The sequence below is a fragment of the Neltuma alba genome, unplaced genomic scaffold (assembly GCF_004799145.2).
Source record: "Neltuma alba isolate B1F8T4 unplaced genomic scaffold, ASM479914v2 tig00008189_pilon, whole genome shotgun sequence".
NCBI classification, from domain to species: Eukaryota; Viridiplantae; Streptophyta; class Magnoliopsida; order Fabales; family Fabaceae; genus Neltuma; species Neltuma alba.
This window is the reverse complement of record NW_021634964.1, coordinates 11,292-38,443: the sequence shown is the minus strand read 5'-3', so window position 1 is coordinate 38,443 and position 27,152 is coordinate 11,292. Positions and strand designations below refer to the sequence as shown.

Genomic DNA, 27,152 nt, shown 5'->3' with positions numbered 1-27,152 from the left:
CAAATTAATTTTAAAAAAAATAATAAATATAATACTTTAAAATAATTTATTTAATCAACATTATTAATTTTTTCAAATTAGTTAATTTAGTTTTATATTAAAAATTGAAGGTAGTATTATTTTGAATCAAATCATTGTATGTACTATGTACAATTCCTTATACGTGCTTTATGCCACTGAGCACTTACGAATAATAAACATATTTGCAATATTTTAAATAGAAGATCCTGTTTATAGTGCACAAATTAGATCTTATATTTAGAATTAGATGTAGTATATTTTTAGTTAACCTGTTGATGCTAATTTTTGTTCCCAACACTTGTTGATGCTAATTTATGTTATAAGGTACATATCCCTCGTATAAAGAGACCCTGATCACATATTTAATCGAAAGAAACGTGAATAGTACTCATAAATACTGAATTCCGCTAATAAGATCAGAACCTGAAATTCAGTTTATTACCAAAACATTTCTATAGATGAAGTATTCATGTATTGTCCCACATAAATTAAATGCAGGTTTTTGTTCGCTTAAAAGTAGCTTAATATTTGCGATACCAGAGAAGTAAAAAGACAGAGACAGCATCAACAAAACTAAGGTTTACAAATCGAGGCGAGGTTTCATGCATGGAAATTTCCAGAAGCCAAATCAAGGTAAATGCGCATGCTAATTGAATATGTTGAAGTAATATATATCCCTTTTATCTTAAATACAAGACTTAATTAACTAATTTATGTATATTAAAAAATCAATTGGTTATTTACATTACATGTAAAAAAGTGTTTTAGATTATCTGAAATACATACTCCTCACTTTAATCATCTAATACACCACCGCTGATTTTTAATATAAAAACTAATTAACTAATTTGAGTATATTAAATAAGTTTGTTGAATTAGTTATTTGTAATAATTAGATGTTATTTTCTTTAAAATATCATTGCTAATCATATTCTACCTTTGGTTCTAATTATAAGAGTTAGTTAACTAATTTGAGGAGAGTAAGAAAAAAAGTTAAGTTAGTTATTTGTAATAAATATGTGTTATCTTTCCTAAAATGTCCTTGCTAATCAAGTGTATTGTTAGAGCTACCATTGTTAGAAAGATTATCTTGGAAAAAAAATATAAATATGAGAGACAAAGTGGATTGGGGTCTTATATTTAGAACTAAAATAAAAGTCAAACAAGGCCTTATATTAAGAACCAGAGGTAGTATTAGCTAAAATTATCATTTGATTGAATATTTAATATATGCAACTACTATAAGAATTTTTATGGAAATAATGGATAAATATAAAGATAAAGTAGATTGAAATTTATATTTATAACCAAATTGAAAGTCAAACTAGCTTTACATTGAGAACCGAAGGTGTGTGTGTGTGTGTGTGTGTGTGATAATTTAAAATAGTTCTTGGAATAAACTCTTGTCGAGAAATATGAATTTACACATATACTATCTTTAGTCATTAATATAAGAGTTATATAACTAACTTGAAAATATTAAAAAAATTAGTTAAGTTAATTATTTTTAACAATGTTTATTCACTTTCATAAATTACCTTCATTCAATAATGTATATCGAAACTACATTTAGATGGAAATACCTTACAATCAATAAAGATATTTTTTAGAACACATTATAAATTTGAGAGACAAAATAGATTGGGGTTTTATATTTAGAAATTCCAACCTACTCTTATATTTAGGAATGGAGGGAGTATTACGCAGAGTGGTCAAAATGATGTTGAATTCCTAGCGGGTATTAGTGGAAGGAGATATGTGGCATCCGCAGTGATACATAGTTTTCAAGCTTGTGTGCTGTTGGTGCGCCTACAAACAGATAAGCATATACATATTCTTCATTCACGCATGCATGTCTCTCTCTCTCTCTCTCTCTCTCTCTCTATATATATATATATATATAATATGCTTTTTCACTGATTCTCATTTGAAGTGTTGTTGCTTGGGAAATAAATAAATAAGAAAAGGGTCTTTTTATAAGGTTCGTGGGGATGGCTGAGTGGAATTAGATTATATCACGTCCACTATTTTTTTCCTCTTAAAAAATCTTCGCCTGTCTCGCTTAGTATTAAATATTGAAAGGGTTGGATTTTTCATTTTGCAGATTTTTTTTAAAATATTGAAATTAGAATCTTGAACTTGCTTAGTTGGATTTGTGCTCCAAAATTTAAGCATGTGTCAAATCTGTGAACTGAAATCCAGGCCAATCTTACAAGGATTTGAGAAGAGTTAGAGAATTTTTGTTGTCGTTTTTTTTTCTATCCAGCAAACCTGTTGTCGTTGTTGTAATTAGTTTATGTAAATTGATTAATTCTTATTATATATAATAACCTTTTCCTGATTCTTAATTAAAGTGCTTATTATATCACTTGAAACGAAAAAAAAAAACAAGAAGAAAATTAAAGGGTCTTTATAAAGTTTGTGGGGGTGCCTTGTAGAATTTTCTTTTAATTTTGTTCTCCCCGGAACTGAATTATTGAAATGGTCGGATTTTCTTTAGCCATTTTTTTCACAAAGTATTGAAACTAGAATCTTGATGAGCTGGATTTGTCCTCCAAAATTGAAACCTCCCCTTACCCTTAATAGGAGCTGCCGAGTTAACGAATCTGTCGTCGTCTTCCATATATATGCCTTATTGAGGGAATTTAACGTTCTCAAAATAAGCGCTGCAATTTACGATATATATATATATATATCTATGTATATATTATGACGGGGTTGATTGGAACATACTACCTCCGGTTTTAATTATAAGAGCTAGTTAACTAATTTGAAGAGATTAAAAAAAGAAGTTAATATAGTTATTTGTAACAAATATGTATTGTCTTTCTTAAAGTATTCTTACTAATTAACTGTATTAGCTAAAACTACCATTGTTAGAAGGATTACTTTGAAAAAAAATATATAAATATGATAGACAAAATAGATTGGAGTCTTATATTTAAGATCAAAATAAAAATCAAATAAGGTCTTATATTAAAGACAGGAGGTATTATATTTTTATGAGTTTATATTTGTAATTCCATGCAATCAATTGACAGATGCATAGGATTCATATAGCATTAGCTTATCGATCACTGTGTGTGCGTGCGCGCCTGTGCTAGCTGGCTGCTGTTATTTTAGCCATATTTTTCAAAACCAATAATCAATCAAAGACTAGTTTATGCATGCGACTTAATTTTCGAATTTTGTTTAAAATTAATTTGTCATAAGTGAAATTTTTTTAGCCATTTAAATCGCGAAAAGAAATCTGATTGTACAGATGATTCAGCATGAAATTAATTCTTACTGTACCATATATATCAAGTCGAATTTCACATGTTAAGCTAACTAATTAATCAATGTCTAATTAATTAAGATAGAGATGATTGAAAGTTTACCTAAAAATTAAAAATATATATATAACGCAGCCTTTGATTGGCTAAATATCAAGTGATGAGAGAATTGAAGGACCACACAAGCTAACCAAAACGTCATTGTCGTTCATAGAATAAATTGTGCATGAGTGGGTAGTGCGCACGTGTCTGCATGAGGTATCCCTTAGAATGAAATGACCTGAAAATGCTAGCTCTATGCTCTATCTATAACTAGTCAACAAGGTTCTATCTCCAAAGTTGAAAATTATTATTTTCTGGATAAATGCTCGTACTTGGAAAAAAAAAAAAGTTAATTTGGTACCACTGGGGATTAATTCTGCAGACAGTATAATTCATGTAGGGTTTCTGCAGAGTCCCTCTTGTCTACATAAAGAAGAACAAATGAAATGACGTGAAGTTTGTAAGGACCACCATTAAAATTGAATCAGAGTCAAGTCTAGCTGTATATATCGAATGCATCAAAATCACATGGATAAACCCCAGCCACACCAACTGCAACTATAAACGGTGAATGATTAGATAACCTAGGATTTTTCTTAACTATTATAATTTCATGATCCCAATAATGATTAGGTTTAGGTAATCATCAAATCAATCAAAAGTAATCTAATGCCTATGAAATAATTTACACAAATAAACATTATTGAGGGACATTTTTGAAAGGTAGGCAAGTTAAGTTGGTTTGAGTTTGACATATAAAAAGTTATACAAAAAAAAAAAAGTCTTGTATTGACAGAGTTTCATAAATAAGAACTTCCATCATGTTTCATAATATAACATATTTTGTCTAAAATGTTGAATTTTTTTTCATATAGTATCTCTAACAAAGTATAAACTTTCTAACTACTTAACCAAACTTCTATGCATAACTTATAATTTTCTATTAAGAATAATTTTGATATTTTATAAGAAATAACTAATTTTAAATAATTTTATTAATGTATGTAAAGTTATTATTTATAAGTTAGAAAAAGTTAAGATAGCACGTCAAACAACCATATATGCATTATTAGATTTAAGGATTAGGATCTGCCTTTTCAACATATGAGGATAAATTCACACCAGCTTTTAATTCATTGTAAGACGTGAAGGGCTGAAATCGATGACTTAGGATTATCCTTATCCTTATCTGCTCCCAGATAATAAGGTTTAGCTAAAATCAATCAAATTAACTAACCAGTCAAATGACAAACATTGAAGGACAAAGCAAATTATAGAGTGTGACGTGTCAGTGACAGGATTTGACAAGTAAGGTGGCTGGCTAGGTGATCATGCAATTAAAGCTTTTTGTTTCTCCATGTTGTGTGGAGGACCAGACATTGGTGGAAGCCCACGTGATGGCATGTGGGCATCCCAACCATTCCTGAACAATCTCGCATCTATATTTTTGTGTGCTCCGGAGTTGCCCTGATCAACAGCGCAGAAATTTATGATGAAGATAATGTTGTTGATCATGATGGAGACCCTCGGCGATCCTTCGTGAAATTTGAGGGACATGTTCGTGAAGAGGCTCAATCATTTTTGAAGTGACTTAATATCTAAGCGTTGCGGATGAGGTTTGATTTGTACATGTGGTGAAGATGGCAAATTTGTGGATCACCCAATCATCTTCTAATCATGCTTAATCATTGACTAACCAAACAAAAAGAATATTTAAGGGGAAAAAAAGCAAACCTTTAAAGAAAAAATATATATTACCTCCTGTCCTAATTAGAAAATCTCGTTTATATATATAATTACTGAAAATGTAATACTAATATTGGACGCCACCATCATCATCCCTATCACCCGTTTAACTTTTTTTTTTTTTTTAATTATCAATTTTCAATTTTTGCTAGCTAGAATAAAACAGAAGGTATATATAAATTAAAAGGTGGCCTGACAAGTGTTACCGTCATCCCCAGATTCTTTACTTTACAGACAAACGAACTTCCATAAATAAACAAGGTGATAAGGACCCTTTTGAAATGTCGAAAAGATCAATCATACATATATACGAGAGAAGAATATAATTTTCACGATATTTTATAAATGAATAGCTTACTTTAATCTTATATAGGTTCTTCTATAGTGCTTATGAAGGGCTCATTAATTAATAATGAACTGAACCACTAATAATATTACATCACATCACATCACATTATATTATATTAATGTCATTGTCAGCTAAGGACGGAGAAACAACAAAGTTTAATCCGCGTTAGTGCTCAGTTAATTAAGTATCAAAAATTGGCTATATTCCAAGCTTAAGAGCTAATTAACCAAAACTTAGATTACTAAATACTCACAAACAACTTTGTTTTCAATACAGCTTAGATAGTGTGACACTGATCGTGACATGGAATATTTAAAGAGCCCCGGCTAAGTAATGGATGGCTGTGCTCCCCAAGGCCTTCCTTCCATATGTATATGTTTCCCAACTTAATCAAGTTAATTACAAATTAATTAAACGACCGTGATACTTATCAAATTAGAACCGGCCAATAAAAATATTTCTTTAGGGCTCGACCGTGCCTTAGAGCCTATTAACTTATATCGCCGGTTTTCGATTATTTTTTGGGGGGAGGGGGGACGAGGCTCTGTTTTTGATTGAGCCACAATTTTTTTTCTTTTCTTGCTTAGCACAAGCATTCTCTTATTAGAGGTAATTTTGTTCGAAATATTGTTAGGTACTAAATATAGAAAATTCAAATCTTATTTTATCTTATGAGAGACTAACTATTTCTATTAGATATAATCCTAAATGTTTATGAGCCATAAATTAAAAGGGAACAGGAGGGTGACCGTGACTAAACAAATGATATAAACAGGGCACAAAACAAAAGGGGCTTTTTTTAAGGTGTCCATTTAATTATTCCCAATGATGAGTACCCCACAAACATACGCCCAGCAGGCAGCCGCACCTTTCAGCGACCAAAGGCACCCCAACTCTTGTTCACGTGGACATCTCGTGCTCTCCTCCCCCTTCCTCCTCATTTCATTGACTTTTTCTCCATAAACACACACACACACACACACACACACATTTCTCTCTTCATCAATATGTACATATATATATATATATATATATATCCCTCTCATAGAAACACAAATTGAAGCCACAAATATTCTTCTAGATGGGGGTTGTTCTTGTACCTTACATGGGACCCTAAGGGCCATGCCACCCTGTTCTCTGAAATGAAAACCCTAGAGGCCCCACAATATCTAGATTCCAAGCCAAACCCAAACAAGCTCCATCAAAGCCCTACTTTTCACCCTCCCCACTACCAGGAGTAGTTTCTTCTTGTTCTTATTTGTCTTGACCCCCTATATATATACCCCCTTCCTGTTACATCTCCTTCTCATTCTGCAGTAGTGTGCTTGCTTAGCTTGCAGATACATCACCACTACAACGCAGCTTATATACTGAGATATTTGAGAAGATCGATGGCAGGCGTCTGGGTGTTCAAAAACGGTGTGTTTCGGCTGGAAAACCCGCAGTCGGAGGGTTCGTCGTCGTCGTCGTCGGGGGCGGGGAAGAGGAAGGTTCTGGTGTACTTGCCCACAGGGGAAGAGGTGAGGTCGTACAGCAGACTGGAGAAAATATTGTGTGGATTAGGGTGGGAAAGGTACTACGGTGGAGACCCAGAATTGTACCAATTTCACAAGCATTCTTCCATTGATCTCATCTCTCTGCCTCGCGACTTCTCCAAGTTCAACTCCGTTTACATGTACGACATCGTCGTCAAGAATCCCAACCTCTTCCACGTCAGACATGTCTGATCTCGTGTCTCTGTCTCATCTCATCATTGATTCTATGCCCAGTGATCAGTGTTTTTTTTTTTTTCCCGTTTTTAAGGTCATTAATTTCTTAGTCACTGATGTGTATTTTTCCTGGTATTCTAGCTAGAGGCTGTAGGTAGAGCCCTAGCCACTGAATATTGGGTTGGTTTTTGTCTGGCTTTCTTCCTGATCGATGAAGAATAAGGTGTTTTAGCTGTGTTCCTTAATTAGGATTTGTCTCTGACTTTGGTGGTGTGTAATAGTAATAGTAATAGATGGATATACAGTTGTGATCCATGACTCTGTACGTAGATTGTCTGATTTACATATATATAATGACATCATAACATTATGTTTTCAGTTTTATCAACTTTTCACTTCCCTTAATTACTGCTTGATCTTCTTCTTCTGTCAACATATGCCCTGGCTCAGTTTCTCCTTTTAATATTTGATCCCTAATATTGTTAAGTTTGATTTAAGTGTTACATATATAGAGGCCTAATTGAGGATAGCTCTTTTTAAAACGATTTGTTAGATTAACAAGTTTTGAATCCCTGATGTAGTGGTTGAGGTGAATCGAGTTCCTTTTCATTCAATTCCCAAGTGATCAGATAATTAAGAATTAGGAATATGTTTTTGTTCTCGCTCTGTGGAAAGACCAATCCAGCTAAAAATAAAAAGGTTACTTAAGGAAAACAAAAGAAAAGAAAAAGGGGCAACAGAGAGTGGGTTAGGTTCAAATGGAGCGGCGCCCCACATGTGGTTTGAGAGTACTAAAATCAATCCCACTATTTAAAGGCTTTGCGAGTTATTTTCTTTCTGTATTTTTCATACGTACTCCTTTTGATTTAAAACATAAGCTAAATTTTATCTAGTATGTTTATCAAGAAACTAGTTAAACAATAAATATATAAAACATGTATTCAGTTTAAAACAATAATTATGTAAGGTGTGTATTTTTCTTCAAATATGCCATTATTAATAAAAAAAATAAATAAAAGATGCAATAAACGAATCAAAGAAAAAAAGAGTATAAAATGAGATGGAGTATTGATTAGAAAAGTAAATGTTATCTTATAAAAAAAATTAAACCCTTTCAACAAAGTTTAACTTATATTTTGAATCAGATGGAGTATTAATTATTAATGATTTTTTTTATGTCTAAAATGACAAGAAGTTCACATTGCCGCTGTACGTGTAATATTTGATTATCCCTTTTTTTTTTTCCAGATAGTGATTTCCCCGCAAAAAAATTTGCCCAATTCAAGTCACATCCTAAAAAGTGAAGAATTGGTGATTGTAGCGAACACAAACCCCTGTTAATTTGAAGATGATTTTTTTTTAGGCCGAGAAAGTTCAGTTGATATTAAAAATTTAGAACTTTAACAAATATTAAGAGCAAATTATAAGTTAGATTAAATATGAAACGCATTATTCTAAAGCATGAGAGCACATTCGCGAAGCCATGCTTACATACAAATGACTCGTTTAGTTCTCAAGGGAAGGAAAAAAATTAAATTTATGGACATCAACTGATATATATCAATCAAATTATGGACATATAGAGTGTCATCTTATAAAAAAGCGAGAGTATATATACAAGCCCTATAATTTTTTAACCCTATTATATTGAAATTTTAACGTATTTTTGAAATAGATTTAATAATATACTTCTTTTGGTCATTAATATAAGATCTTGTTTGATTTTTATTTTGGTCATAAATATAAGACCCCAATCCACTTTATCTATTATACTCCTCTGGTCCTTAATACAGGACCCAATTGTTGAGTTGGTTTTGGTCCTAAATATAAGACCCATTTCTCATATTTATCAGTTTTTTCTAAATTATCCCTATAGATACTCCTTCAACCATAATTAAGCAGAAGAGAAAGATGGGAATATAGAAAGATGATTATGGTGTTTTAAGAAAAACGTGTCACATTTCTTATAATTAACTAACTTACCTAACTTACTTAATCTATTCAAATTAGTTAAATGGGTCCTATATTAAGGACCGGATGAGTATTTATATACTCCTCCGGTCCTTAATATAGGACCCAATTCTTGAGTTGGTTTTGGTCCTAAATATAAGACCCATTTCTCATATTTATCAATTTTCTCTAAATTACCCCTATGAATACTCCCTCAACTATAATCAAGTAGTAGAGGAAGATGGGGTATTAAGAAAGATGATTATGGTGTTTTAGGAAAAATGTGTCACTTTTCTTATAATTAACTAATTTACCTAACTTTCTTAATCTAATCAAATTAGTTAAATGGGTCTTATATTAAGGACCGGAGGCGTATATTTTTTCAAGATAATCCTTCTAATAATTATAGTTCTAACCAATATACTTGATTAGTAAAAATATTTTAGAAAAAACAACACCTATTTATTATAAATGACTAATTTATTTTTTTAATCTCTTTAAATTAGTTAATTGATTTTTATAATTTAGACCGGAAGTAGTAACAGATTAGTACCCTTCCTATGATTATGACAGCTGAAAATAACCAAAATATCCTATATCCAGTACCCGCTAAAGGGCCAAGTGCAAAACACAGGATAAAGATTAGGAGAAGTCGGAAGTTGGTGTGAGTGAGTGAGTGAGTGAGTGAGTGAGAGAGAGAGAGAGAGAGAGAAGGGTGGAGCCAATCATATAGTTACACATGGCATGCTGGAGCCCACATATGCGTCTTCTCAGTTTTTTTTTTTTGACCAGAGTCTTCTCAGTTAATTCCATAATGTTTGGTATTATCGTGACAACGATGTTATGGAGGCTTCGCCTTCACGTGAAGCCGATTGCGACACGTGTCACCGTCCGCTGTCATGTGCCACGTGCTCAGATAATGAAATTCTACCCGCATGTGTATACACTTCCTCTCCCTCTCTTTCACATCGTCATCCGTCTTCACCCCACGCGCGCGCTCTCTTTCTCTCTCTTCCTACTGTTGAAGTTCCAGAATGAAGCTTTGACAAGTCCGATGATTAATCTAATTCGTGATTTGTCACAGTAAAATAAGAAAATAAATATAAAATGCTCTATATACTTACTTCGTTTCCTGTTACAAGAGAAAATTATAAAACATATCATGTTGCTTTTTATAAGGGACATGTAGAAATTGTACTAAATTTTGTTTGTTGATTTTTTATTTTACTCTATTTAATTACTCATATTATTACTTTCAATTCTCACAATTCTCTTTCTTTGACATAAATAAGGATATTTTTGACAAAAAGGTTATACTTTTTATATGTTTATTATCTTTAACTAATTTTAACTAATATTTTGAACAATATGATTTGTATAATTGTCTTTTATAAAAAGTAACGGGGGTAATATTTCAAATTAGCTAAACAAAAGAATTTCTCCCCTTGTCCTTAATGTAAGTAGGGAATTAATGTTGGTCACATATGTAAGATTTATTTCACAAGTTTATGAATTTTTTCTCAAATTAATTTTATTGACATTTCTCTAATAATAATCAAGTCGGAGAAGAATGAAGAGAATTAAGAAAGATGCTCGGGGTATTTTAGACAAAGCATATATTAACTAATTTAAAACATTCTTAAAATACTTAAATTAGTTAATTAGACTTCACATAAAAAAACAGAAGAGAATATTGTGAATCAAATGAATATACATTTATAATTTATATGCCCACAACCATATGTTTAGTTTTCAACAGTTAATTTATATACGTGTAAGGTTAAAAATAGATCCTATGGATGTCAGTCCAAAAAAAAAAAGAAAAGGCCTACAGATGGTGATCACCTTACTGGGAGGCCTACGTGACAGGATTCCCCAAATCTGTCGGCCAAGTCCCATCTGCGAGAAAATCGGTCCTTCTGCATTGTGTACAGTAGTGGGGCGTGCCGTTCATCACAAGGTCTCTAAATTTTATTTAGGAGCTGTTTGGATGTTATAAAAAATATTTTTTAAAAATACTTTTTCATAAATCGAAATAAATTTTTTTATATATTTACTTTGTATATTATAAAATTATTTTTCAAGCTATGATTTGATTTCTATCCAAACACTTCCTTATTCTTCGTGAAAGAGAATGACAAAAAAAAAACTGAAAATTATTAAATCTTAAATCAAGTTTGATAATAACATTTTATTTGGTGTTGACAATATTAAATTCACAAATAACAACAAATTTTTGTTGATATTTTTTATTCAGCATTTATAAATTTTCATCTTTTTTGTTGTTGTCATTTCTCTTCTAAATCCCACGTTATTTTCATACAATGTAAGTTTGGTTAATCTTAACCACAAAGCATGAGGACCGCCAACTGGAAAGTTTTGGATTCAAACTATTCCATCGCCTACCAAATATTTTTCTCTTTTTAAGACGAGAGTCCAGAGAACAGAGGCTATAAAAGGATTCGTGTGCGCTTTTCATTACTTCGCTATTTGCGTCTATTGGGCCTGCACCTAGCATGAGATCTTTGGATATTGGGCTTAAGTGAACTTAACCTGGCCCATAATATTGGGCTTAGGACATCATTTGATCGCTCTGAATAATGAATTAATCACAGTGATGCAGAACTACAAATCAAGGTCCAAATTTCCCCTGAAAGTCTCAAATAAGATTACCTTCATTAGAAAAATAATCGCACCTGTGAAAAAAATGACAATGATGCGCATAGATATCGTACTTGTTTTGAAAAACGTCACGCATTTGACTCTTAACGTTAGACATGCTCCAAAAATCTCAGTTCGTGGCCGCAAGGTAGCTTTTGTGCACTGTAATATGCTGCTTACAACGTCATCAACAACAATGGTGGATACGCCAAGCCAATCATTATATTAGTAAAGCAAATATAAATCTTTTGCATCAAACCATCATACTTGAAGAAATCAATTCCTATAGCATCATGTTATCAAAAGTAGTCAGGCCAAATATGCTAAAACCTTCTGACAAGGCTTAAGTACACAGTACATGACTCGTTTAGTTTAATCCTCTGTCAAGGTAATCCATCCATAAACTTATCTACATCCTCTTCAACCCAATGAAAAAAGACAATAAATAATTATAGTATCCAAGCGATTAAATACATCAAGCTTGCTTGTAATGATTGTCATCGATGGTGGAGTATACTAGTCCATCGTCACCAAGAGTCTTGAGTGACAACCTACCATCATAAACAGGTTAAGTTAGATGCAATTTACCAGACTCATGCATAGCAATACTGAGATTCCAGACAAACGAATAGAAAGGAAGAGTACATGATCTTGTCCAGTGGAAGTTTAAGCGCTCGAGACAGCTCATCAACATGTATTCCCCTTTCATCAGACCTGCAATTTTGAAAACAATCCAGTTTTTTAATAGTGGTATTCACAATCCTGAAAAGTTAGATGAAAATTATGAGGTGAGAGGAAAGGTAGAAGGAACATAATTATCATCGTGTAACTCACATGTCGGAATGCTGATTCAGATAATCAAGGACCAATTTATCACAATCCTTGAGCCCATCCACGCTATATTGTGCATATAACTGACGTAAAGGGAATTATTTAATCAATCCAATCATGCAGAACAAGAATTTTAACCAAAACTTTTGATGGATAAATCTCATACTGGATTAGATGATGGTGCTTGATTTCCATTTGTTGTTGCATGAGATGAGTTTATGGACGGAGGACGTGCAGGAGTAACTCCTTCAACCTAGGAAGAAGAAATTCAAAGAAAAGCATTACGCATGATGCTGTTAACTAATGAGAAAACTGGAGATGCTCATAAGTAGGAAAATATGTACCTTTACTTTAGAGTGTAGATGATTATGTATGCAGTCAATAAAGTGAAAAGAAATCTCATCATAATTCATCACTGGCCTGGGGAAAAACAGCACAAATACAAAATAAGAACGACAATCCAACCAATCCAGCTAAGCATGCAACTTCTCTAAGAATAATTACATTAATGATTAATTTAGGAAATTACTTTTCAGCTCCAAGCAATATTCATGTGGTTCAAATGTAAATCCATCAAGATAAGTAACCAATCTTTAAATTCAATGCAACGAGTAAATATTATTGAAAACAGAAGTTGAAGATCCACAGATGCTAGCTACCAAGGATAGCACACTCCAACCCATCACGTAGGACCAAATAACAATTATCACCGAAATTAAATTGAAACCGAATTAGATCATAAGAAACACTAGGAACCGTGCCTCCAAAAAGGCACCTTATCCATGTGTTATGATCCTTGACTTATCATAGATTGAAAGTACTGTGGTAAACCTAAAGCTCAGGGAATTAGGAAAATCCAATTTCATACCCACATTCAACAACACCAGGTCAAAACCCCCAGAGCTAGATACTGCCCCACCAAATACTAAAGCTTTATTGATTATTCAGCAGGAATAAACCTGGTGGTCTGTGTGACGCTGATCAAGCATACCAGATCACTTTTCCAGCTATAAAACATTGGCCAATGAGTGAGACAGAAGTGTATTTTGCACCCAGGATCTACTTAATGAATTTGTGCAACTAGCCCAAGATTCAAAAGGGAAAATTGGATTTGGCATGCCATTAATTTATACTACAGTAACTAGAAAGAGATCAAACAAGCATGATTCAATTGAGATATTTTAAATAAACAGGATTAGTAAAAATACCTGATTGAGAAAGCAACAACCTGTTTTACACCTTGAAAGCTTTTTAAATGCCCATACACACGAACATATATACCATCCCTGTCATTGAATATCTTGAAAAGGTAAAAATCATGAGGAAGGTACCGCTGACTCGTATATTCACATAGAAAATATATAGTTAAAATCTCACCGTATTTCTTCCATTTCCTTTGTATCAAAAGGTTCATTCACCCTAGTTAAACAATCAGAAAGGCATTCAGAATACATTTTCACCGCATAGTTGCCAGTAGCTAAAAATATATGAATTAAGTCATGAATAATTTAGATACATGCAAGCACAAAAACACACGTTTGTCACAAATCACTATAGCATTAACATTCATATGGTACCATCTTCGACATTTGATCCGTCCTGTTCCATCATCTAGAACAAAATTAACGTCAGTGTTTCTGTCAACTTTCTCAAACACCATGCCAAGCAAGGTGACCTGAATTAAAAAAAAAAAAAAACAACGAAACCGTATCAAGTATAAGCTACGATGGATAAAAGGTTCTAAATCTCAAAATAATATCTTTGATATATCGTTAAGTAATCATCCAGATCAGTGGAGGTAAATTATTTAGTTTATATGCCTGAGGCTACATCTAGATGTGAAAGCATTATATTTCTTGAACTAATAGAGAATGAATCTCACATTGGTAACATCCACGCCGTTGATTAGGAAATTCGACTTTTCGTCGCCGGACTGAGAGGCTTCGCTTATCTGCTTCACTGTTACCGGAACTAAACCCTGAGTCTCACGGCTCTTTTCCGGATAAAAAGGGCCGTGCGAAGGATAGGGAAAGAACAAAAAGAACGATGAACCCAGTTAGTCGATACATCCCAATATACCTCATAATTTCGCAAATCCATAAACCATCGAAGCAACCGGTATGACAGTTAGATGTTCAAGAATGAAAAACAAGACAGATGAGACAGATCACTTACTTTGATCAAATATTGGTTTTTTCTGCACCAAACAGAAATTTAATAACGAAAAATAGGAGAGATGAGGGAGACCACTTACTTTGGCCGGTAACGGAGATGAATCGTTATGCTGGGTAGACTCCGCGGTCATGAATCCGCCTCCGGAGAAGGCGGCAGTAGCATCAAGCTGGCTGCTGGAGAACATCAGTTAATCCAGAAGAGATAAAGCAACAGAGATCGTGAGAGAAAGAAACGGATAAGTAGCAATTGGCAACGAAATGTTAAATACTGTGTGTGGGGATGAAATTATATCGTTTCCCGCCAAGAATGCTACCCTTTTCCCGCCGTTTAGGGTTCGGGGACTTCCCGCTCTCGGTCGATTTTTCGCCGTGGAAATTAACAATAAATTGAATTAGCCTGCTACCCTCAGTTTCCCCCAAAAAAAAAAAATTACAAAATCTTAAAAAAAATTTTAAATTATTAAATCCAAATCAGGTTTAATAATATCACTTTAATTAATTTTAACAGTACTGTTATTAGAAATAACAACATAGAGTATTATTTTAAAAAAATTATTTAAGATTTAGTAATTTTTAAAAAAATCAAATTTTTTTAAACCAAAATTTTGTGTTCCCGGAAAAAATTGACTTAATATAAACCAAGTATCTGAAGTTATAATTATTGACTATTTTTTGATTATATAAAGTATTCACTTACTAATCAAATCAGAAAAAATGCTTTTCATGATGGTTTTGCATAAATTAGAAATACCATTCATTAATCTAATTACTCTTAAATTTTTATAAGTGTAATAATTGTTGATATATTTGTCCATATATACATATACATATATATAATATGGGAAAAAAATTAAACTTGCGCGTATGAGTGGACTCTCCGAATTCGAGTCCTCTAAGGGCCTGTTTGGGTATCCCAAAACCATGATTTCAGAAGCACTTTTCCGCAAAACAAAATAATCTCCTCCACATATTTATTTTGTAATCCGTAAAAGCACTTCTGAAACCATGGTTTGGTTTCTATCCAAACACATGGATGAAACCAAACCATGGTTTGGAGAATAGATTCTGAAAAAAATAGATTTTGGGAAGAATAGATTTTGTGAAAAAGTGATTTTGAGAAGTGTGAGTGTTTGGATAGTTGTTATTAGAAGTACTTTTTATATATACAAATTGGCATAAATTAATATGATAATTATAGAAAAAATATATTTTATGATATATTTTAATTTGAAGGCATAAAATTGTTAATAATATATTTTTTATTAACATATATTAATAATATATAAGATAATATAATTAATAAATAATTAATATGTATATATATTTATAAGATATAAGATTAAATATATTTATAAAAAATATGTTTATAAAAAAAACAACAAGATACATATCCTATAGGCTCTCATACTCTCCCCTTTTTCCTCCAAAAGTAAAAAATTTCTGCTTTTCTCAAAACCATGGTTTTGAACCCAAACCATGGTTTTGATTTTTTTAAAGGTGTTTGGCTAATATTTTTTCCAAACCATGGTTTGGTTCCCAAAACCATGATTTGGGGTGTTTGCCAAACACACCCTTAGTCCGAGCAAGAGTGCGAACTGCGAAGCAGAATAAGATCAAGGAGTTTGCTTCCTCCAAAATCGGAATTTTGCTCCACAAAGAATGGAGCCCTTGTCGTCGTCTTGTGCGGTAGCACAGCAAACATGGGAGCTCGAGAACGACATCATTCCCGTGGATACTCCCACTTCCTCCGACCAAGCTTCCGACTCCATATTCTACTACGACGAGGCCGCCCAGAACGACTTTCACAGGGAGAAGCCTTGGATCAATGACCCTCACTACTTCAAGCGCGTTAAGATCTCCGCCCTCGCTCTCCTCAAGATGGTTGTCCACGCTCGCTCCGGCGGCACCATTGAGGTTATGGGTCTCATGCAAGGTAAGACTGACGGTGATGCCATCATCGTCATGGACGCCTTTGCTTTGCCTGTTGAAGGCACCGAGACTCGGGTTAATGCTCAAGCTGATGCCTATGAGTACATGGTTGATTACTCTCAAACAAACAAGCAGGTCTGTGCTTTTGGTTTTTGCTGGTTTCTTTCTTTTTAACTTTTATTCCTTCGGTTTTCTTTATACTATCCGGTCTATTAAGACCTGGCTTGTAGACTATAAATAAATTCTTATAATTAGGAGCGGAGGAAGTATTTTAGAAGGACGCGGAAACAGGATTATTGGGATCATCTGAAAAAGCCCTAGTTTTCTTCTTCTTCTTTGGTGCTGCTAGTCGCAAGTTTGAGGCCCCTTGTTTACGTTGGGTTATAGTATAACACCTTACGCCTAGATATTTATGATGTTTTGCAAGTCTTATCTCCAATAAAATTCCATTGCCTTTTTGTTCTTCCGGGAAAATCATATAATTGAATTATTAGGTATTGGTTCTCTGTCCCATGGTGTGGTTTCTCCTGATGGCAATATACTCAATTGGGCTTCCTTGCAAGACCGTTTCCAAACTCGAGTGATTCTATAGCTGGCTAACAGTATGTCCTGGTGTAGGCTGGCCGGTTGGAGAATGTTGTGGGATGGTATCATTCTCATCCTGGTTATGGATGCTGGCTTTCAGGAATCGATGTATCTACGCAAATGCTAAACCAACAATTTCAGGAACCTTTTCTAGCTGTTGTTATTGACCCTACGAGGACTGTTTCTGCTGGAAAAGTTGAGATTGGAGCATTCAGGACATACCCAGAAGGATATAAGCCTCCAGATGAACCTATCTCTCAGTATCAAACCATCCCACTCAATAAGATTGAAGACTTTGGTGTGCACTGTAAACAGGTTATTCTTATTTCTTATCCTTTTCTTTCAAGAACATGTATCCCCACCTTGTTTGAACTCCTTTTGTGTGCTTTTGCAGTATTACCCATTGGATATCACTTACTTTAAGTCTTCTCTTGACTCACACCTCTTGGATCTGCTATGGAACAAATATTGGGTGAATACACTATCATCTTCTCCTTTATTGGGCAATGGAGATTATGTTGCAGGACAAATCTCAGATCTAGGTATTTTTGTGTGACTCTCATATCATTGCAATCTCTTTTGGTTTAATTCTGTTTCCTTTTTGTCTGCACTAGAGATGTGGTATTGTACTATTGTTATATATCTCAGTAGCAAAACTTCCTTATTGTAGCTGAAAAGATAGAACAAGCGGAGAATCAGTTGTCACATTCTCGCTTTGGACCACTAATAGCTCCTGCTCCAAGAAAGAAAGAAGTGAGTAGCTGTTGCTCTAGAAATCTACAGCATCTTCTTTCATGTATAGAAATAGCTTTACTTTGATTTTATTTGAAATGTTTATTATTGTTACTTTGAAATCAGACTTAGTTTAAGCTGATAATTGGCTTCAATCGATACCCTCTTTTTTTTTTTTTCCAACTCAGTCTTTTCACTATTTATATGCTGTCTGCATGGAAAAAAAAGTAGATATAGATTGCCCTGCGTAATGTCAAGCCAACATCTAAGGTCAACCATGAGAATCTATGATCAAGATATTGCACTCTTTTTCATTGGTTTTAGTGTTTGCCCTTTCTTCTTCCTGCATTGGTAAGATGATAACTATCTGGCATGTTGGGCATCTCTATAATCTTTATGATTTTTCTACCTCAGCATATTCTTGTGATCTAGGAGTTGGATCAGAAGACCGAACGTGATATTGTGATCTAGGATTTCAATTCTTCCATGTTTCTGCACTGTTCTGCACTGTAGTAACACTAAGATAATTTTGCACCATAGCCTAAATACTAGTTCAGGCTACTATCATCAATTGATTTTTGTAATCTGCTCCCCGGGGCCCGTTTAGATTGCTCCAATGGATGATTTTATAGAGCCAACTAAAAGGGGGTGTTGAGCATTTTCACTGCTTGGCAGCACATGGAGGAATTTCAAGGGGGAAAAGATAGTGGGAAAGAAGTCAAAAAATATTTACCTGGGATGTGATAAACCAGTCACTACAAAATATACCTAGAATGTGATGATCAGAGACATTGCATGTCTTAGAAGCCGGACGTTAATTTGATTGACATAAGCTTAATGAATGCCTGAATTTGGGAGAAGTGAGTTGTGCTTAAGATTTGTTTCTTCTTCCGCTCTGATTTAGATATACAAAGTACACGATGATTTCATAGCTGATATCTACACAAAGTACACTTGACAGTTCTGTGATGCTGAAATCCTCCTCCTCCTTTCCATTCTCTCTTCTCTCCTTCTTTGCCCCAATACTAGATGTTGATAACTCAATGGATTTGCAGGAAGAATCTCAACTGGCTAAGATAAATCGTGACAGTTCAAAAATAACTGTGGAGCAAGTACATGGTCTAATGTCACAGGTATACATACTCTGTTTCAGATAGCCTGGCAAATTCTATGATCAAATTTCTACCTTTTTTGAACGTGGTTTGTGGAAAGCATTGCCCTGACCCGCCCCCTTTTCCTTAAAGGTCATCAAGGACATCCTTTTCAACTCTGTGCATCAGGCTAACAAGTCCCAAGCTGAAACATCAGGTCCTGAACCGATGATCGAAAGTTGATTGTGGCATTTATGCACCCTAATAGGCAAATTGACAGAAACCTAGTGTTTCATTTTGCAAGCTTTGTTGTGTCTGCCTTGTATATCCCAGTTTTTCTTTCCCAGGATTAGCTACCTTCATTTTTTTTTTGTCCGTTGTTCCCCATTTTGGTAATTATGAAACTCTGTGGGTAAACTATGTTGTCAACATCATATACCAATTCATCTAACAAAAACTAAAATGTGTTTAAATTGAAGTTTAATATGCAAATGATTTTGGCTTCTTATTCTTAATGCCTTTCTGATCTTATTTTAAAATGAATAGGAAGTATTGTTGGCATTGTAACCTGAAACAGATGATACGCGTGGGATTGACACCCTAAACTGAACAGATGATTCTTGATCGGTTCGTCTGCCAAAGATATGACAAATCAAATCAGTTAATCAGTTTTGAATATGCTTATACTCCTCCGGTCCTAATACTAGTGTGTATAAGGGTCTTATATTTAGGACCGGGGGAGTAATAAACATGGCAAACATATTTCTTTTAGATCTCTTCTTGGTCAAATTTAGTAGATCTTACTTGCAACATTTTTTTATGGTTGTTTATGATTAAACGAAATTTTTTTTCCCCTAAACATACAAACAGAAGATCTTTCCATTGAAGAGAAATAGGTTTAGGAGTGTAGGGTCCGCGTGCTCCCGTTCTAGATTAATATTGAGTTGCATGTTATGTCTTTTATTTCTCGTTAATAAGATGATGTGAAAAGCGTGCATATCCATTTGACATTAAATAAGAATTTACCCTATAATAAGTTATCAATAGCGTGAGTTTCAAATTTTATAGCATGAATGGAGGAAAAATAAATCAGACAAGCCAAAACTTACAGTCGGGAATATCTCTTATAAGATTGCTTTCAATACGAAGATACTTAGCAAAAAAAAAAAAGTGATCTGAACTATTAGGATTTTTTTTCAGATCAAAATTCATGAGAAATATTATAATTAAGTTGGTTATACTACTTCTTATCCTTAATTTAAAAAATTCGTTTGATTTTTATTTTGATCCTAATTATAATATCTCAATCCATTTTATTTATCATATTTATTCATTTTTTTCCAAGACAATCTCTCTAATAGTAGTGGTTCTAACCAATAAATTTGATTAGTAGGGATATTTTAGGAAAGATAATATCTATTTATTACAAATAACTAACTTAACTATTTTTTTAATCTTCTCAAATTAGTCAACTAGCTCTTATAATTAGGATCGGAGGTACTATCTTGTTAGAAATATTCCATCATTTTTTTAATAAAAGTATCAACCGGCTTTTAGGAATATTCTCATATTTAGTGATTCTATAATAATAAAAAGTCTGTGTCAGTTCTGTAGAAAATGAAGAATTTTAATTTATATAACATATGTTATTTATTATTTACAATATATTTGTCTCTTTTTACCTATTTTAATGGAAGGGCCAGTTTTTGCACTGATCTCCTATTTTTCTATGCTTAGCGTTGTACGAAATAATCTGAGTTCACAGTCCACACCCCAAATAAAAAAACAAAGAAAGAAAAAAAGAAAATCACAACTCTTTTTTTTTTTTTGGATCAAAAAAATCACAACTCATTACCAAGATGTTATAGGCTTGACGGCTTGACCTGCCCTGCCTAATAGATAAGGAACTAATGGTCCCAATGAACGAAAATGTTGAACCGCTGAACAATTTCATTGAATTAATATATTCTTTTTATTTGCTGCTGCTGTTATGCCATGATTTTTCTTCTAAACATTTACACTCAGTTCTTTTCATTCAATATATTTTATCAATTTATTTGATCTAAAATATTTTATTGGAAAGAATTTAATGAAGCTAACTCCAAAGAGTGGACTGATTTGTTAATACTGAGATCTCATCTATTCAATATATTTTATCAATTTATTTTATCTAAACATGTATTGTGAAGCCTATATTTCCCATTATTTGCGATGCTGAGCCCTCCTTTCTAAATATATCCTTTGCCGTCCCTCATAAGTCATAACTTCACCAACTCTCTTTCCTTTGATTCTCACACTCTTCTAATTACCCGTTTTTCAAATTTCTACCGCTTTTTTAATTTTTGGGGAAAAAAATCTTAGGCCTTACCTAATACCTGCTCTCTGATCCTAAATTCTTTAGGACTATTTTTTATTTTGCATTTTCATATCGTCCCGTTCTTCTCATTCAGTTCATTGTATGATTTATTCATACACAGGTAACTCACAAGATAAGGCTTATTAGTTTTCCATAATGAAAAATGAAGGTATAGGAGAACTAAATGAACTATGCACTAATTATGCCACTATTTTTTCTTATATAATAATCATAGAACATTTTTTTCAAAAAAGGAAAATAGGAAGGAAGATCTTAGTGTCCCTTGTAGTAATGAAGGGTTAAGAAAACAGAAAATGAGATTGAGGGGAAGAGAAAGAGAAAGAGGATAAGGAACCAGGGACTGAGGGGGAAAACAAACAGTTTGAAGTGAAATGAAACAAAAGGAATGAAACGCCATAAATAGCAGAAGAAGTGAAATTGAATACGCTATGTATATCACCCCCACGATCTCACAATGGGTGGTTCTTACAAAAAGCAGCAAAATTTTCAATGAAGTCCGGAAAATCTTAAATTCTTTTAAGACCCAAACAAAATTAGAAATGTCAAAGTGAACAGTTGCAGAGTTCACTTATAGTGGCGCAGAACAAGTCAAGAGGGGCAATGAAATTGTCAGACTAGCTCTCTTTTGTACTCTATATACATATATGTATATGTAAATATATTTCAGATCACAATCATTTAGGTCCGCAATAGGAGAGGTCTATACACAAACGTACTCTTCATCTTTCTTTATCATCATCATCGTCCACTATCACCTAAAAAGCCAACTCAAACATGCCCTCTACCGAATCCTGCTCCACTTTGTTTGGCTTTTTTCATGAGTGCCTTTATTTATATCTGTAAACAAGCATTTGTGAAAGGTATGGATATATGGAAATGAATCAAATGATGTTGGTGACGACTATTTTATGTATAATGGCATTAGGATTTTAGATTCTTATGAGATAACAAAAAGAGACGTTTTCACGAGCAATATGGTCCTCCACACACTGCCTGTGACAACCTCACATGGAGCTACCCCTCCTCCACAAGACTCTTCCTTATTCTCTCTCCCCCTCTCTCTCTCCCATCTCTTTCTGCAGTTTTTATGGGTCTATCTATCTCTCTCTCTTGGGGACCTAAAATGGGCATTATTCTTTAAGGCCACCTTTCAGAGACCAACACTTGGTCTCTCTTTTTCTTTGGTTTATGTTTTACTTTTTTCTTTCTCCCTTTGGCCTAAGTTTGCGTCTGTCACTTCCACATCCATGTGACTGGTCCTCCTCAGTCCTCACGAACTTCTCCTTCCTTCTTCTTCTGTCTTGTCTTTTCGTTTTTGGTTTCTTTTGATCAGTCTATCTTAAACGAACATACCAGTAGATCTACCCGTGAACCCCAAAGAGGAAAAAACTTTCAGTGTCAAACTTTTGATCCCATCACGGCTTTCAGTAGATAATTAACCAGAAAGCAAACACGATCCTTCTATAATTAATGCAGATGAACGGTTTTCCACTGACCAGTTCATCAGATCGATGTTTGTTTGTTGTTTCATGTTTGAGAAACACAGGTTTTGATTAATTATTAGTTGGTGCAATAATTATTGTAATTATACTACCTCTAATACTTAACATGAAAACTAATTTGACTTTCCATTTGATTTTAAATATAAAATCCTAATTCAGTTTATCTTTCATATTTATTCATTTTTATCAATATAATCATTCCTGTAGTAGTTGCACATATTAAATGTTTCATCAAGTAGTAGTTCAGGTAATACGTATGATTAGAAGTGATATTTTAGGAAAGACAGCACCTATTTATTACAAATAACTAACTCAACAAACTTTCTTAATCTACTCAAATTTATAAACTGATATTAAGAGCCAAAGTTAGTATATGTCTAGAATTAATTAACAGCGTAATACAGTAGTATAATGTAAGAGTACAGCCTTAATTACAGATGTTTGGTTGAGTTTTTGTTTTGAAGTGATGATGGGTGAATAGAATTGACTGTGTAATGTCCGACGTGCTTCACGCCCCAAATAACATGATGATGATTAGCAAGACATTTGTGGACAAGTTTCATTGACCAGTGAAGTGTAATCAACGCAATTAAAATATTATTATTATTATTATTATTATTATTATTATTATTATTATTATTATTATTATTATTCAATGCTTATATAAATATGCTAAACATGAATTTAAAAAAAAATTAATTAACCGGCATTTCACTGTTTCATGGCCGACTTGAAAACATCTTTAGGAAGTTGAGTAGGATAACCACAGCAAATGAGAGATGAAGGAAGATTCAATGTTTCTTAGATGAGAGCTATCCTTTTTTAGTCTCCTTGCTAATAATTTAAAAAATTGGCTCCATTCTATCCTAAAATATAAGATATATTTTTTTAAAATTTTGATTTAGTCCTAAATATAAGGTTTATTAATTCTTTCTTATCTTTCACACTAATTGTTTCTTTCTCATAATACCCCTACTTGTTGAGTGTTTTCATCTTTGTGTTTTAGGAGATGTTTGGATAACATCAGAAGTACTTTTAAAAAGTATTCTTTTTATAAATCGAGATGAATTCTTCCACATACGTACTTCATGTACCGTAAAAACACTTTTCAAACTATGATTTTGATTTTATCCAAACACCTCCTCAAATTTTAGTAGCGAAATGGTAGTGGTATTTTTTTTATATATCAATTACACATGATTACTTTAATTTTTTGTATTCTAGTTGAAAGCAGCTTATATTTATAATGGGAATTAAGGAATATGTTGATACCATTAAGGCCCTAATAATATAATGACGTGTGAATATAAACTTATGAATAATGTCAAATATTATATGATTAATTAGAAAAATAAAGAATAAATAAGCAAATGAAAGTGGGCGTGGAGAGGACTACTATTGGATCTTCAACGAGAAGAGGACAGAGCAGTGATGATTGGAATGGCATCTCTCATGTCAGCCTCTCTTTTTGTGCTTCAAGCTTCTCAGTTCTCATACACATTATTGCCCTTTTAATTAATTCTCTATGTTCACTCACTTTAATGGGTCAAAAAGATATAATACCCACATCATCATTATTTTTTAAATTTATTCGGATTTTACAGGTCACCAAAGCAAGATCCAAGCACTGCCCTTCATATAATTATTAGTCACTACAACTTAGATATATATTTTAATAAAATAAATGCATATGAATCTCGAAAGAAAAAGACATACGTGGGTAGATAGAAGCTATACATGAAGTCTCTTATGCGTTTTATTTTTAAATTCTAATAACATATTTGAGAATAATAAAAGGCGAATTTTTTTTTTAAAAGATTAAGTGCATACTTGAAACTTTATATTGAAAATCACAAAAGTCGTGATTCTGATGAAAATAAATAGTCAATTGTATACAAATTTGATGGTCCCCAACGTAAAATCAAATACACCAGGACAGTTATAAATTTTATGAAATCATTGTATACATTTTTCTCATCCTTATTTGAAAAGACTATCACAAATAAGAATATATTTGATCCTAAACTGCTGATTGAAATGGTAAGTGATTTTATCTCCGTAAGAATAAAAACATAAATTCAAATCTTGAAAAACGAAAAACATATTTATTAGGAAAGGTGAAAACACTCTGCTCTAAGTTTCGGAGGAAAAAACTTTTAATCAAATAAAAAAAAATACATTTGAAACTGCAGTTGCAAACAGCGTTCAAAGCATGCAATAGCCAGCGCCACTAGATTTTTTGTTTTTTTTTTGTTTTTGGTGCTCCTAATAATTTAAAAGCAAATGATATTTTTTTTGGGTGTGAAATTTAGAGAACTAGTCGGCATTATGGAGGAAATAAACCATAACCAACCAACTTGGCTTGCAATATAAAAACGTCAATTCCGTAAGAAGAAATTTGGATTATATATAAAAATGAACAGAGAAAATATAACATTAAGCAATGAAATATATAAATATATATGCATTTTTCAAAAATATTTTTGACAAGAGTGATAGAAGCTGGGGGCAACTGGTACTTGCCTTCCCTCTATAAGTCAACATTTTTTTTCTTAATTAGCACGTAAGAGCTTTCATATTCCTTAATCTGAGCAATCTTAGTGCTTTAGTCAGCGTAATTTCATGCGCCTGGGAATGTTTATTTTGGTAAATGCATTTCTTTTAATGATAGCATAATTAATATACAGCTAATTAAAACAACAAAATAGATGGGAAATAAACACTACCTCCGGTCTAATTATAAGAGCTAATTGACTAATTTGAGGATATTAAAGAAAGAAGTTAAATTAGTTATTTGTAATAAATAAATGTTGTCTTTCCTAAAATATCCTTGTTAATTAAGTGTGTTGGTTAGAATTATCATTGTTAAAAAAACTACCTTAAAAAAATATAAATATGAGAGATAAAATAGATTAAGATTTTATATTTAGTATCAAAATAAAAGTCAAACAAGATCTTATATTAAAAACTGAAGGTAGTATGATATTTTTGCAAGGCAGAATTCAAGGAAATCACGCAATTGTTTGTGGAACCATTAGTTATGCCGTGGTCTTCAAATCATTTTCTAGATTTTTCTGGAAAAAATCACTTTTTTCCAGTCACCAATATGTTTGATCACTAAAATAAATTTAAATAGTCTGTTACTTAGTAACGTCAAAATTATTTTTGGCTGGAAATAGGGAAAACTCAAATTCATGTTTTAAATGAATTTAACGTGAATAAATTTTGGTGGCTACGAAAAGAAGCGAGGTCCAGTTTTATATTATAAAGATCCTATTGGGATATTAATTAAAACAAATGAACAACAATTTATAGTGGAAATTTTAATTAGTTATCTTTTATATCAGTATGGACTCTGCGTGAATGAGTCACACAAGTGTTTGGCATTTCCTTCAAGAAAATCACTTTTGTGAATTTTTTGAGACAAAACATTTTCATTTATTTATTTCATACAATATAAAAATCACTCAAAATAAATTAAATCAAACACATTTGACATATTTTTCGCATCAAGACCTCTCATGTAACACATATAATGGTTTGATAATTAAATAAATTGTGTGGACCAGTTGGAGATTTGATAATCAAGTTGGTAATCAGTATTATTTGAATGTTTTGAGTTTTGACAACTCAAATTTGTTTTTGCTTTATAAAATACAAGTAAATAAATGTATAAAGACGTAAAGGTGCAGTAAAAAAAATTGCATCAGGCAATCAGCAATTAACGAGCCTCTAATGATTTTTATTTAATCCTCCCGTATAGGTGAAATAAATAACAGGTTATTGTTGGCAAAAAAAAAAAAAAGAAAGATAAATAACAGGTTATTATAAAACATAATAAATAAAAATAAATAATTTAAAGAAGCAGCAGAAACGGTCATGATTTGATTCTTTGGAAAGTTTGGAAGATCCGTAATTTCTCTCCCCCATGGGCCCCACTTTGTGGCTCTGCCTGCCGCATTGACTTTCCCTCTCCTCTCTTGTCACTTTCTTTTCTGATACAAATTATTCATGAAAATTATTTTTGGTGGGAACGAATATTCTTTGTCTATATTTTCATTTTGTATCCAGGTTTAGTAAAATACCAAATCCGTAAATTACGTTAGGCGAGTATGGAAAAACAACAGTAGATCAAAGGAAAAATTTTCAGCAACCTTAAAATAATTTTCTTCCAACTT

The 27,152-nt window shown here is 32.7% G+C and overlaps 3 protein-coding genes across 4 annotated transcripts; 2 read left to right on the top strand and 1 right to left on the bottom strand.

The window, feature by feature from the left end:
- Window positions 1-6,761: 6,761 nt before the first annotated feature.
- LOC114753818 (flowering-promoting factor 1-like protein 2) lies at window positions 6,762-7,526 on the top strand. The gene has a single exon (XM_028942536.1). It carries the CDS (start codon window positions 6,825-6,827, stop codon window positions 7,158-7,160), a length of 336 nt encoding a protein of 111 aa, XP_028798369.1. The 5' UTR covers window positions 6,762-6,824; the 3' UTR covers window positions 7,161-7,526.
- Window positions 7,527-11,958: 4,432 nt separating this feature from the next.
- On the bottom strand, window positions 11,959-15,096 carry LOC114753817 (replication protein A 32 kDa subunit A). The gene is made up of 10 exons (XM_028942535.1): window positions 14,839-15,096; window positions 14,467-14,577; window positions 14,162-14,259; window positions 13,962-14,003; window positions 13,793-13,870; window positions 12,929-13,004; window positions 12,751-12,837; window positions 12,588-12,667; window positions 12,399-12,467; window positions 11,959-12,304 (listed from the first exon to the last, which is right to left on the bottom strand). Exons 1-10 carry the CDS (start codon window positions 14,941-14,943, stop codon window positions 12,229-12,231), a joined length of 822 nt encoding a protein of 273 aa, XP_028798368.1. The 5' UTR covers window positions 14,944-15,096; the 3' UTR covers window positions 11,959-12,228.
- A 1,280-nt stretch (window positions 15,097-16,376) lies between these two features.
- Window positions 16,377-19,573, top strand: LOC114753815 (COP9 signalosome complex subunit 5a-like). Of its 2 annotated transcripts, XM_028942533.1 has the most exons (6): window positions 16,377-16,822; window positions 17,306-17,587; window positions 17,667-17,814; window positions 17,943-18,025; window positions 19,060-19,137; window positions 19,249-19,573. In XM_028942533.1, the coding sequence occupies exons 1-6, from the start codon at window positions 16,418-16,420 to the stop codon at window positions 19,336-19,338; spliced, it is 1,086 nt and encodes a 361-aa protein (XP_028798366.1). In that variant the 5' UTR covers window positions 16,377-16,417; the 3' UTR covers window positions 19,339-19,573. The 2 variants fall into 2 exon arrangements, with proteins under 2 accessions (XP_028798366.1, XP_028798367.1); XM_028942534.1 differs by lacking the exons at window positions 17,306-17,587; window positions 17,667-17,814; window positions 17,943-18,025; window positions 19,060-19,137; window positions 19,249-19,573 and adding an exon at window positions 17,182-17,277 and having other exon boundaries at window positions 16,393-16,822.
- Window positions 19,574-27,152: the final 7,579 nt, after the last annotated feature.